This window comes from Ostrinia nubilalis, chromosome 3 (genome assembly GCF_963855985.1).
Source record: "Ostrinia nubilalis chromosome 3, ilOstNubi1.1, whole genome shotgun sequence".
Lineage (NCBI taxonomy): Eukaryota > Metazoa > Arthropoda > Insecta > Lepidoptera > Crambidae > Ostrinia > Ostrinia nubilalis.
Genome location: NC_087090.1, coordinates 13,832,078 through 13,846,790, shown reverse-complemented (window position 1 = coordinate 13,846,790; position 14,713 = coordinate 13,832,078). Strand labels below are relative to the sequence as shown.

Below are 14,713 nucleotides of genomic sequence, written 5' to 3'. Positions count from 1 at the left end.
CATAACCATTTTCATAGTTTACAAATGGATCTCGACTCTCAAGTTTTTGTTAAAGACCTGCTACGAAAAAAAACTTGTAGCAAGCAAAAATTGTAAGTTACCTTAATGTTCCTATTTTTATCAAGTGACTACTCGTAGTATGCAGCTTCTCTCGATGTTTTGTTTTAAGCATGCATAAATGGATTTTTAAATTAATTATGTTATAGTTGTGTTAATTTTGTCTGTGTCGCTATTCATCATGCTGTGTGTATACAATTAGGTTGTCAATCTAGTTCTTAACTACTAACCATGTGTACTTAAGTAACTACTAACAAAACTCGATTGTCAACTGTAGTATATACCTAATAAATAAATAAAAAAAAAAATTTTTTTTTTTAAATTCGAGTCGATATTTTCACCGAGCCTAAATTCAGCTGCGCATCACTACCCGCAGTGTAGAGAGCAAACACTTTTAAAAGTTTATGCGCTATGAGCTCTGTTGTCGCAACGGTTTAGCGGGCGCATCATAGTCGCTCATGCCTGATGTTTGTCGTCGGTTAAATTGGACTGTCGTAGCCCTTTCGAAAGTTACGGAATGCGTATCGATGTTTCGAAATATCGTTAGCGTTGGGTTCACAACTTTTGACTGCAAAGGTTAGGCTTTTCATGTTTTGGTGACCTTCTGTTGTTTTAATCTTTGATGGAAATTGAAGGCGTTCGATTCGAAATTCAAAAGGTACAGATTGTTTTTTGTCAATTAACTTATTCATTCACTTGGTTTATACTCTAAAAAGAAAAACAGAAACAAAGTAACATCTGTTTAGTTGATTTTCTTTTGTTTTGAGCACTTTTCAAATAGTGAAAATGTAAGTGTTAGTAAAATGTAAGTGATATTTAACAATGTCTTGACGAGTGGTAAAATATTTACACTCCGTATTAACCATCGCGATATCTCGAGAACTCCTCAGGTTTCTTTGCGTTCAGGTTTTGCAAACATTTGGCCTCACCACCCCTGAAGTTCCCTGAAGCGCCGAGAGTCGTAAGTGCGAAGGCAAATCTTATATTGTCCTCTTTTTAGAGGTCCGCTGGAAAAGTATTAGTGGACTTACTTGGTTGAACTGAAAATGTCTAACTTTCAGATACAGTTATTCTTCCATAGTTTTATTATGATTAGAGCTAGATAGAATTAAAAATAAATCATGAACTAGCACGTTGAATATACCTGAAACTGCTGAGAAAGTAACATCTCTATTTTTTTTCTTGTAATGTGGAGGAATGATAATTCTAATGATATTTAAGTAAATGATGAATGGCAGACAAGATTTACAATCTTTATTGATATATTGAATCTGACAATAACCAATTCTATTTACTACAGAAACGCCTTAAAACCACTACCAATCGATAAGAGCCATAAGAGATAAAGTTACGGAATCTCGTTTGATCCGAGTGGCGTTTGTCCACTTTTTACCGTACATTTATGATGTGCAGCAATAAAATAAAATGAAGTGCAGTACAACAAACCGTTCGGATTGGTTGTCGCCCGTTTTAGCGCCGCGTTTGCAGCCATAATGGGCCTCCGCGATAATTGGTGAAGCTCTACGCACAATGACGCGCACTGTCCTCCGAGTTACGTGGACAAAGAATAAAAACATCAAAATTATGTGTAATATGCCTATCTTGTACTTGTCCCACATTGTAAAAGCGTTCTTACGAAAATACAAGTGAAAAATGCAATTGCAATTCTGTATTTTTAGTGCCAAATCTGAGTTTATTTTGTACTAACTGCACCTTTAATTTTTTTAACCGTTTTGGTAACCAATTACTAGTAGTTACTAGTTAACAATTGGTACTTAATACGTTTATCTAAACGGCCTAGGCTTAAGGATATCACAGTTTATAATTATTTTTGTTTAAACAGTCTTACAAAGAATCGTTGTTCAACTTACGCCCGATTCCCATATTCAATCCTTGTCCAAATCCGGATTACAACTGTCAAATTGAATTCAGTTTTAGATTATATTTCCAAAATTTTCGATGCATTTACACTTTAATATTATTTAAATAGTCTTATAAACAATATAAAAATGTTAAAACATCAAAAACCGCAGTTATTTTGGCCAAAAACATATTAAAATTTGACAGTTGACAATCCAAATCCGTATAATTTGGATTAGGATTGAATATAGAAATCCAGCATTAGTCTCCTCTACTTACAGTACCTACTTACTACTCTAGAGTCAAGCAAGTACTCTAAGATTCTGGTATTAGTTTATTATATACAGGTATTGTTTGACAGTCTGGTTGTAGTATGCATGCCGTCCAATACAGTTTCCTGCCTATGTCTGTATTTGAACTCCTCTGAGTGCTCAGCTTAGTCTTTGCAGCAGCGACACGCTGTTAGCGGGGCACCGCTAAGCGCACGACAAACATGCGCGGGCGGTCGCGCGACAGGCCATCGCTCCGTGTTAAATGAACTAGTTCCACTTCCATATTTTGGAGCAGTTGCGTTCTGTTTTTGAAAGTTTTATTCTTTGACGAATTTTGAATTTGGAAGCGATCGTCACTTTTTTATTTATATCTAGCTGCGTATATGCAATCTTGAATCTAATTTTAAAGGCACTTAAGTTCAAAATGACTTGAAAATAGCTTTATAATCCTTTTCTGCTATGCAATTACAGTATGATGTTATTCTCGCTATAATGATTGAAAGCTGCGTAAACACAAACCGTCAATACAGACACGCGCTGTTTCGTGTTAACTCTTTGTATACGCTTTAACTCCGACGCATAATAGAGATACAACGTTAGCGCGAGATTGACGTTTTGTCTAAAGTGTATTGTTTTAGTTCGAAGGTAGATGTTCGATTGTGACCTGTTTTTGAGAGCGTCCGGCTTCGATGAAACTGTGAAGCAGAATTTAATGTTTTAAGAGGTTCCGTTCAATTTTTACAATAAGTAACAGAATTCAGAACAATGAATTTTTTTTCCTATTCCACTTTTACTACAAACACGTACTGATACTTGTATATAGGCTAAAATTTATACAATTTATATTTTGAACATACAAATGGTAGATTCATATCATGAAAACAGTTCAGATGGCCCATACATTTTCGTCGATGTCGAGCGCCAACAATTTGTACAGAGAGATGAAAAACATATTTGCAATGTTGCTAATTTTACTTTTCTGATAAATGTAAACATAACATAGATTTAAATTGGTATCTTAGTTGGTATTTAAATAAGTTTAAAAGCCACATGTTACATTTTGTGCGGTCCAAACAGTCCCTAATATTTGTACGCAGTACCTAGTATCGTCGTGACTGACTTCCCTTCCCTTCCATTACGACGAATTTTCTCATTTTCGCGTTCTTAATACAAAAATGAAAAACAAAAGGCCTTCTAGCATGCTCTATGAAAAGTTTTATTCCTACAAATATGGTACCAATAAAATACTGTCTAAACTAATGACGCAAATTTCGTATCAACCATTTTATACACGGAAGAGCTTAATCACTGATATGTTAATCTAAAACCGATCGGTTACAAGTGAGAGTATTTATATCAAAACGCGGTAATTATACGAAATCGAAACTATGACAGTTAATGGATCCGGTGCCGATTGCTGGATAAGTCCACTTTCGTAATGGATCGGTTTAGGCCTAGCGCAGACGATGGAAGGGCTATTCTAATATCTAACGCGGTTTATGTAGTTTCGAGTCCATCTGTCTCTATCGCTTATGCTGGCAGAGATGGAGACACTTGAAACTTTAGACAACTTTGGGATTAGACGAATCTAACCCTCGGGAGGTTAAATCCGTGTTAGATCTGGATTGTTTGGAAGATATCGCTTTATAATATCGACAAAGCGCATAAGTTGTGCCGTCTCTTTTATATATTTCTTTCTTTATTGTACAAAGTTTGTTTTATCTATCAAACCGTGTAAGTCAGGGATTATGGGACTAATATTGTTAAAAAAGAACGAAGAACGACGGTTGTAAGTGACATTGTACGTTATACTTATACCCACGTATTGACAATAACACTTAGACAAAAATTAGTCGATATACAAATATGGTCACCGACAAAACCGGCGTCTGCATTGCCCATAAAATGTCATCATCAGCCTCCATTGATGAGTAAGATATCTCTAATTTAGGTGACCTCTGATAATTAACATTTCGTAGACAAAGATAAGATAATACTTAGGTGTGGTTAAGATAATTTTGTCTTTGAAAAGACAAGTTTAAGACAAGCGTCAATTTAATTATGAATAATAGAGATTTTAATTTGATTAACTAAAGTCATTGATCTTTTATCCCATTCATGTGTCAGTAAAGTAAATATTTCCAGAAGCAATAAGAGATTAAACCAAACAAAAGGGAACTTTGAATAAATAACGCAAACTCGTATCCCCTCAAAAGATTCCGATTCATAAAAGACGTGTTTACACTCTTTCAATTTGCTTTTGAATAGCGTATGAATGAATACGCCTTTAGAATCTGATATATTTTAATTAACAGGTCGCTTACATGTGTGGTGCCCATATTCTTAGTTCTTTAACCGGAGATTATTCTTCTTTGTCAAATTGATAGACCTACCTTTGTAACTTATACAAAAGCTTCTTTTTCTTCTATCAAGTAGACTTTTAAATTTTTATGTCGGTATTTAACCTTAACTTCGTCAATCATTAAAGTATTCCGTATATTTGAAAGTTAGCGCTGAAACAGAGTAGAATCATTATAAAATCTGGACAACAAAGTCTAGTCTTTACAGCTATTTCTTAAAAGTTCTAAAGGATAATAAATTATAGAATTGACGATTTATTCAACTATAAATTGTCTTTTTTGTCAAATATCTTTGTCCTCAAAAGTAACCATGGTCACCCTACCCTCATGCGTTCAGTTGCTTATAAATTCCCAATTAGAGGCGAACAGTGAAATGTCCATCTATGGAGTTATCTATCAAGTTTTATTGTCATTAACAAACTGGAATCCAATGTTGTGACTGCGTTACAAAAGCGGATATTACCGTGTTTATTAACTGTATGTTAAGGGACAGTTCTACACATTAGATAGTCTTTATTAACGTTATGGATAGCTCTATACATATTAGTTTTTATTAGGTTATGCGCAGGCTCGGCCTTTTGTGAATCATCCGTAATGTATTACTTACTCGTATGTAATAATGTATCTTTATCAATATGGGTAATAATGCGCTGTTTTGAGAAAAACAAACACGTCAGAGCAGAAGATAAAAGAAGATGACGCCAAAAAAGAATGTAGAGTCTACAGCTCAAGTCAAAAGAAGATTCAACTCCTTTGAACATTATGGCTGAGTTGCACCACTAACTTTGACCGTAACTTTGACGATAACCGGTGCTTTTTGTATGGATTTTGACAGATTTTTGACGTTTGTCAAAGTTAAAGTAAGATGGTGCAACCCAGCCTATGAAGTACAAATAAGTTTTAATGACAAATCATTTTTATTTAACTGTATTTCACTTGCTATTGTTGTAACACTGCAAAATCTCTTTTCTTCTTCATTATTTTTTTTAGATTTCATGGAAATATGAAAATTATAGTAACATTCGCCTTCAGCCGGATTCGAACCTGCAATCGCAACGGGCTTTGTAACGCGAACCACCAAGCCAGACGGTCAAGCTGAAAATTCAATGATGATGATGATTCATTGCACCAATGATTATGGTCATCACTTCGTCGTCATTTCATTCAATCGACAAGTTTTACAATATAAATTGACCTTTTGACAGGTCACTGACTTCATGACTATAAATAATTAATTAAGGTTCTTTTTGTGGTTAACCATATCTATTTTTTTCTTACAGCCGGAATTAGGCAGTGATGTTAAACTAGCTGTGCCTGCGACTTCGCCCGCGTGAATTTTTTTCTGTCACAGAAAAACTTTAGCACGCGCGTCCCTGTTTCGAAAACCGGGATAAAAACCATCCTATGTCCTTTCCCGTGACTTAAACTATCTCTATGCCAAATTTCATCAAAATCAGTTCAGTGGTTTAGGCGTGAAAGCGTGACCGACAGCCAGACAGTGTTACTTTCGCATTTATAATCTTAGTAGGAATTATGTTAATTAATAGTCAGATTATAGCAGTTAATATTCATAATGATGTATAAACACAGTCATCTCCTTAATAGAATGAATGGTAGGTAGCACTTTAATGCGAAGTAAATAAATTAATTACATCATAAATCTTGCAGATGGTGGATCGAGACTACCTATTAACGTGTGGTACTTTGTTTCAATGCAAATATAAATTCTGTCAGCGAAGAATTTGAATTAATATCAATTCCAAATGACAAATACGAAATTAGTATTTTTTATTAATTAGAACGATTTGTTCAAGATATTAGATAGGATTTCGTATTTTTTGGTTTGCGTTGAACTTGTTTTTAACTCTAAAAGCTTTTTTAATAAGACAGTTGATATCGTTTCATAACTCTCGTGAAAACTATGTTGAAAGATTTCACTCAAGCAATAGGACTCACTGATCTCTCTTAAAAGGTTTAGACCTAAAAGACTTTAAGCCCAAAACTCTTATGCCCGTTTTCACCATCAATCAACAAATGAATCCCTATGAAAACAAAATTCCTGTTTTGAAGGTCACTTAAAAATTAGGGATTGATGGTGAAAACGGGCATTATTTTCGTTAGAAGAAATGAAAATGCACTTATATGCTAAACTCGCTGAGTTTATGGTACAATTTAGGTCAAATGCATAATACGATATGATTCTTTTTTGTTAATCGCGAATGTTGATTGGATTAAATTAAAATTAAGCAATTAGAAGCATGAACTACAAGAATATGACCTCAGTTTTGACAGTTTGATAAAGGAATACCAAAAAGTTTTTCTTTTTGCAAGAGAATACAAAGGCACACAGCCATACAGCCGAACACCAAAGAGTTTTAAACATGTCAATGAATTACTTTTTTACACAAATTGGAAAAACAAGAGGCCAGAATTAAATTATTCAGTCTTTTAACTCTGTAGTAATCGGACATAGTTATTAAGGTGCATCAGGCTAATGGCACCGACTTTATTACAGGGCGCCCTGATTGGCTGCGATGACTTCATTTTGGCGGGAATCTCCAGTTGAATACAGATTGATTGATTACATGCTTTGGGTGATGGCTGATGAGGATTTATCACTTCGTTCTAAGTGCGTGAAATGAAGTTGTAGTGGTGATATTTTCGATTGTTTGGCATTTGTACCTATTATACCAGTTAGATAAATAGGTTTTCCTATTTCTATCATTGTTAGTCAGTGTTTTTCTTTATTACAGATCTGAATAAACTCAAGAACTGATTTTAAATGTGACTTCACTTGTCACGTTGAAACCTCACTTAACTTCCAATGGTAGAAGTGGTATAAGCTCGCGGCTTGTGACGTCACATATTATGCTTGTATCTTTTTTATTACCAGTCTGATTTTTATATTTCTTTTACTGATCTAGGTTTTAACTAGCTTGTTTATTTGCAATAAAAAGTTATTAGTCAACTTTATATTTTTTGTCCGCTAGTAAATATTTTATTCAGAGCATTATTTTATTTGATAAAAAAACAAATGAAACTCTATAAAGAAGTTGTTCAACACGCATTGAAAACTATCACTGCAAAGGTGTAAATATGTATTATTTTAATATACAATCTCTTTTTCTCTTCTTTGTCGCTACACTCTTGGCAGAGTGGTCGTGGTCACGTCAATATGCAATATAGAGTAAGAAATTGATTTTTAAATCAACACCATTATTAAATAAATGTGTTATTAGTATTTATGCTAGTCAACAGCCAGTTAACAAAACTGTTTCTGCTGAAAAATATGTAAATTTTAACACTCAAAGCTTTCAGACAGTCAAAAATAAGATGATAGCACATCAGTTAGATTTAGGACGTCCTAAGTATATTTTGTACATTTTAGTTGGGTAGTAAATCATAAAAAAATATTTATATGTAATTAAATTACATTGTTACTTAGTTATCGTTAAGCTGCTTAGCAGTTTTGTTGCTGGCACGCTCGCTTTTTAAAACGCTCGGCGCAAATAAAAGCCCGATCTGTAAAGCGCTTAGTAAACCCAAATGGATACAAATAGGTAGGCAATCAAGCCGTTCATTAGTACCAAACCCGTAGTCGCGGGTGTGGTAGACACTCGTTCATCGCCCACACGTCGATACAAAAATAAAATATCTACGAATCGATTAATATATTTTTAATCGCTATATTCAATAGCAATAAACTAAATACGGTCACAGATAAAAAATGAAAGCTGAGAACGAGTCGAGTAAAGATTATGAAATAAATTATGTTTGAGATGGTTTTTGTAGGCTGTTCGTTTTATATAGGACACATTCGTACATGGAATTATTAAAACACATTATTCAAATTAAGTTACGAGTACATAAGCACTTGCCTAGTAAAAAATCCTACTAATATTAAAATGCAAAAGTCTATGTTGGTTACTCTTTCACGCAATAAGTACATACAGGACGGATTTTGATAAAACTTTACAGTATTATTGTTTATAAGATTATCATACTGGCTATAAAATTTATAACGATCTGCGACTAACTGAATTTCACGCGATCGAAGTCGCAGACTAAAGTTAATCTGCCAATATTTTCTCAAATATCTTTCGGACAGCGTCAATACCATGACAAATCATTCAATACTGACCCCACAACAGTCAGACAACATACAAACAAATTCAATTACAATGAATTTCAAGACTCTGACCTCATTAAGGTGGGTTATCCTTTTTTGCGCGCGCTCCTAATTTAGGGTTCGGCTTGATTAATTGTATATTAAAAGCGACCGAGGTGGTTCTCCGATATGACTTTATTGAATTTCAAGAGTGATTTATGCGATCCGTGGCGAATTTATTGTCGGCGCGTACGCCGATTACGGACCGTGGAAAGCCGCGGAGGAAAATAATTGGGGGCTACACTTTTTTGTTACGGAGGATTTTAAAGACTCATGTAAATTAAGACAGTGAAAGTAAAGTTCAAAGTTTATCTTGCTTTTTGGTTTAATGGCTATAAAGTTCGACTCTCCGAAAGTCCTGGCCTAATTTTCAGGTGGGATAAAATAAATTACTGTATTAATTATCGCCAGTCCGCTTACTTGAATCCACCTGAATATCTATAGAAAACAAATGACTGACCTTTCGACTTCATATCGAAACAATAGTAATAATACCAGTTCAGCCAAGCAGTTAAGTTATGTCAGACTCATGTAGTAGTTGTTTTGTTACACTCACACGAGTCGTCGAGAAGAAAAATATTTTCTTTGTGATTTTCGTCCCTCAAGTTTGGTCAAACATAATTTTCACCTTTTTCATTCAATCTTTTGACTTTTTGCAAGTTTGACGTAAAGTATAACATCTACCACCACCTTGGGCACACACCGTTAACCATATAATGGCCTAACCAGACTAAAACGAGTACTAAATCGCGCGCAGTCATTAATAACCGTAGATCAAATGCGCGCAGTGTTCATGATAATTTAGCGCAGCACAAAGATCTCGACGACTATAGCTTTCAGCGCTTCCTATGTATAAATCGGTGCATTGTAAGAGCACATTGGACTATACATTTTTGTAGCAAACTCGCCCTTATTTCAATAACATACGATGCCACAGTGTGTAGCTTGATAAGCCGTCGTCTGTACTGTACAAGCACATGAAACTATAATTTTTTGTTTTAAAATAGCACCTAAATACTACTTCTATAAGATGTATCAGTAATTAGTTTGATGTGCTGTTGTTTGTACTAGGTGTGCTTTTTGGATGTCACGGACATTTGTCACGCGATAATTACCAGTGTCCCTTATTCAATTTGAATCACTGTAATTTAGATTTTTACAAACAACCAAGCAACGACCGTAATGCCATTCGAGATAAAGTTAAAATATCAAAAAGCCGCGTTTTAGTTCCTTACTTTATACCCTTGAAAACATTCCCCTTTTCAATGTCATGAAGTAAAATAATGTTGAAGTAAAAAGTTACGTAAGTACTGACGAAATAATAAGCACACAAATAAAAAAATTTACTCATCCGTTCCTCCATCTTTTGTTAGTTTCAGTTTGTGTAATTGATTCATGTAATTAATAATATGGATTCAGTTTCCCTTTTTTCTGTAAAAAAATTTATCACAGAGATTGAACAATGCAATACTTTTTACACATACATCGACTCTACATAAATCAGCTGCTGCAGCTATAGTTAGGTATAGTTTGTTCAGTCTTAATTTCTAGTATGTAATAGATTTGTAGAACCAGAGTTTGGTAGAGTTCTTATCGACCTGCCCTCGAATTCATGTAGAGGACTGAAGCGTTAAATGCAGTTGCCGATTTGAATCCTGTTGTGAAATTGCTGGAAAATGGTTGAAATGCTCAGTACCCAAAGTCTACGTTTAAGTTCTGGTATGAGTTGTTATGTAAATTAAATGCTGTAAGTCCCATTGCATGCTTGTCACCCTAATTAGTAAGATTGTTCAAGGAGTGTGGGAATCCTTTAGGATGTAATTAACCTTCTTTATTTCGTGCCAAAAGAAATATCACTTCAAAACTCGCAAACGGTCACCCATCTTGACCCAACCGCGCCAAAACATCCAAAGTTTGACCAGCACGTGTATACTTTTACACCGATTAATAAATTGGTGTAAAAGAATTCCCCTATCTAAAAGTTCAATATAATAGCGTGGACCGATATAAATTACCCGGCACAAGCGATTTTCGTAAACAAAACTTCCGTAATAAGATTAATTTGTATAATAAATAGGTACATGCTACGGCTATTTATTGCCTCATTAACACTAGTTCTGTATGAAATTGTACCAAGCGCCGTATAATCGGGTTTGTGGGGTATTACAGACTGTTGTATGTATGGGTAATATGGGTATACTTAAAAAAAGTTAAAAAACTACTTCGAAAAGCTTTTTGTTTCTTGTGATTGATAGGTTTTAGTGGTGTGTCAAAAAGTTTATTAACGATCTACATTTTTAACTCCTTCACTTAAACATACACAGTATTTGCGAGATCCTTCAGTGACTGTAACTTACAATAGAAGAATAAATAATTATTTTCTCCTTTATTCATTATATTTTCGTATTAAAAACGTTACAAGCAAGCTCTACAAACATTTTAAAAGATGTTTTACAAATGTGAATGCCGAAGAATTTTAGCAAAAGTTTACTCATTATCCAAAACTAATCAAGGCTGAACCACTAACATACTTCACGTGTGAACAAGCCTTATATGTTTACACATAACTTACCTTCTTTCCTAATTAAAATGCTTGAGCGATAAAGAATTTCCTCTATTGCTTCCAAATGTAAACCCAATTTGTAAACAAATCACTTCAAATCTTAATTATAGCCAAAATGTTGATTGAGGAGAACAAAATATCAATAAACAGATCATTAGGGCCGTAAATCTTGAAAAGTTATAGCTATATTTGCCAAAAATGTATCAGAAGATATTGAGTTGTGACTCTATAAAGTTTTTTGTGCAGAACTTGATTTGCCAATGCTTTGATAAATGAGCGATCTCATAATTAGTTGTAAAGATGTCAGTAAAAGATTGAAGTGGTTTCGAACTGTTTAATTTTGAAGTTGTATACAAACACTCACCACCAGGAGTCAGTGATGGGCGCAAGGAGCAGAAGACAGGCTGCGATGACAAACGGCCTCATCGCTCGACATCACGGCCCTGCCCGTCTCGACATCACTTACGTGAAAGATTTAACCCGAATAATGCTGCATTCTCATGTTTTAAAAGAATACGTGTTTCGGTATCAGGCACAGTTCTGAAACGCGTTCGATTTTCAAAAATTTAACCGCGTCTGCGCGCGTGGATCCCTGCCGGCCGGAGATCGCGGCGCTGACTGACGCTCACCTGAGCAGCGCCCACCCCGCCGTACGCGCAAGCGAAACAATTTTCGCGCTATTTTGGCTAAGATTTTAGCGGATTAGGCTTCGCATGATTAGAAATCTGACGGTGGGGATACGCTCTAACGACGCGAGTGGGCGAATTTATAAATTATCGCACCAATTAATGAAGCTTCAATAATCCTGACATATTGCCTGCTTTTTTTCGCGTTGTTTGGGCAACACTTACGGAGCCGACATTAGCTGATTGCTGAAACGAGTGATCGACAGTGAGAAGAGCTCGCATCTATTATTAGAAGACACGTGCGAAAGTCTAATTGTGTTAAGCAAACAATCCATTTTACCTGAGCACCTGTTTTTGAGCAGTGTATGACATAGGATAGATTTGTGAGTGGACGTTAACATTTAGGTTAACGGTTAAGGTCGCTTCGATTACGACGTCTCAGGATAAACATCGCTCGTTGATGAGTTTTTAAAGGGTTTTGATATAAAATAAAATGTCTTCGTAAAGCAAACCTTTGTACCTGGACTTTCGATATTTATTTAGTTTATTAGGACCATGCGAATTTTCATAAACGTAATTAGGTACTTTCTTCTAAATTATAACTTATTTTATTTAACTTTGATGTTTCTAATCGGTCGCGTTTATTTTAAATAAATCTAAATAATAGGTAAAAAATTCATTAATTTTTTTTTCATGATTTTTATTTTCAAAATGAAACCTTTGTTTCAGGTTTCGGTAACCAACTAGTTACCGATTCAAGATACCGGTTGGTGGTTTATATCAGACCGGTTTCTGCCAATGGAACCGGTTGCAGATGCAGGACATCATTAGGCACCTTTAATGCTCGCCGACTCAGACTGAAAACCGGTTTATTATGATTTAGTCTGGTGCATCGTACCTTTATTAGTTTAATAATGTAGGTATTTGATAAAAGTTTTCATAGACATTTTCTATACGCAATAAAAACAACCCTTTTCATTTCTATAGTGATTGTTTCGCTAGACATATCAAAAAAAATTTTTTTTTTACCATAAGATACACATAATTTAGTTTGATTTAGGCCGTTGTCCTTAAAAAAATCCAAGAACAAAGTTACATATGCGTTGCGCACAAGTAAAAAATGTACCTAATTAAAAATTCAATCCAGCGACTTCTGTCCGTGGGCCAAGTTAAGAGTAGGCGCACACCATTGATTTTTCGTCGGCCGATAGTTTAGTCGGGCAGTTGATCAGTATGGGCATGTATGGGAGTGCGCACACTACGCCGATTCGATTTGGCCGATTCTTCATACAAATTAAAATCGGGCACAACTATCGGCCAACTAAAAATCAACAGTGTGCGCCTACTCTAAAAGTGGGCCAAGTCACTGGAAGCCTCACTCCAGTGTTTAACACGCGCATGCGACTTTTATTAGTAAGGGCGATTTATCTAAATTCTAGAGGCACTGAATTACAGCTGAAGTAGTGCTCATAATCACGTGTAAAATGTTTTACGCCTACGACATACAACACTATTGATCTTCGAAAATTCCGATTTGCTGTTTAATCTTTGTTTACGGGGAATCTGGAACGATCGCACAAAGAATATGGCAAAAGCTTAGCCACACATCAAAGGCGTTTTATTATTTCAAATAACTATGACCTTCTTGTGAAATAGCCTAATTGTCTTTAGAGATCCGCAGCAGAAGCATTTAATAAGTTTGAGGTTAATATCTTCATAAAATCGTTTTATTTTTGCCTGGTAGACAACGTGACATTCGCGTTCAATTACATTGTGATCGCTTCGCTACATTTCTAAGCTATACAAAGAATCCAGACATCATCAAATGCAAAAAGGTAAAAGAGGTATCTGTGATTTGTTTAGACAAGTGTACATTTTACATTATTAGAATTATCGATATTCCGATAATATTTTTGTTTCAGCTACTTAATAACATTAAAATAAATCTGAAAACCATAAGAGTAGACGTCACGTCTAAGTCTTAAAGAAGAATTAGATTTTTTTTCTCTTAAGATGGTTTTACAATAATGTTAGTTTAAACTATACGGAACCCTTTTCTAATAAACTTACTTCCCTCTTCGTCATTCCTTCTCGGAGCCGCGCTTTGATATCGATGTTCATTTGTTTAATTTTCTTAGCCAACCGTCTTGAGACAATAAACACTATAGGTAAAGTTTTACAGCCGGTACGTTTGAAACACTGTTACTCATCTATTTTTTGAGAGGTAGACAGCAGAGAATACTCAGATGAGCAACTGTGACCTCTATTACATTATCTTACGGTGTCTGTCTTTTATCATAATTATGCTTAATGCTATCTTATGGTGGATTCTAGATTTATCATCTTAAAAAAACAAGGATAGTTTAAAGTAAAAATTAAATGACAAGACATCTATCAGCACCAGCCCATTTATGTTGCCCCAAAGAACGTGTGCATGTGTCCTGAAAAAGGCTTACATATTAATAAAGAATTTAAATGTGAGTTATCAATATTGTTTTTAAGTCTTCCAGCTACTTACCCCACTTTTAGCTAGGCCCACCGTCACCAGATTGAATTTTTAAATAATTTTTCTATGGACCAGTGGACCAGCTGAAACACTCCTTGACTATTTGTAATATATTCTACAAATCTTTACGCATTCTTTACGCAATGCTTAAAATTCAAAAGACTTAAAATGTGAGTCACTTACGCCCTACAGATCCTTTAAGCTCTGTTTGCGTTATGCGCCGTCAAACCTAAAGAAAACAAAGCATAGTTCACACGACAAACTCTTCAAGTCCCCAAATACTCCAGAATGTGGGATAACA

At 35.0% G+C, this 14,713-nt stretch overlaps 1 protein-coding gene across 1 annotated transcript in view; it reads right to left on the bottom strand.

Annotated features, from left to right (window-relative positions):
* LOC135088016 (protein Wnt-6) overlaps window positions 1-11,906 on the bottom strand; it is a 40,562-nt gene extending 28,656 nt beyond the window's left edge. Inside the window, exon 1 of the mRNA XM_063982899.1 lies at window positions 11,645-11,906. Coding sequence (XP_063838969.1) covers window positions 11,645-11,706 — 62 coding nt within the window. The 5' untranslated portion in view covers window positions 11,707-11,906. The remainder of the gene's footprint in view (window positions 1-11,644) is intronic.
* Window positions 11,907-14,713: the final 2,807 nt, after the last annotated feature.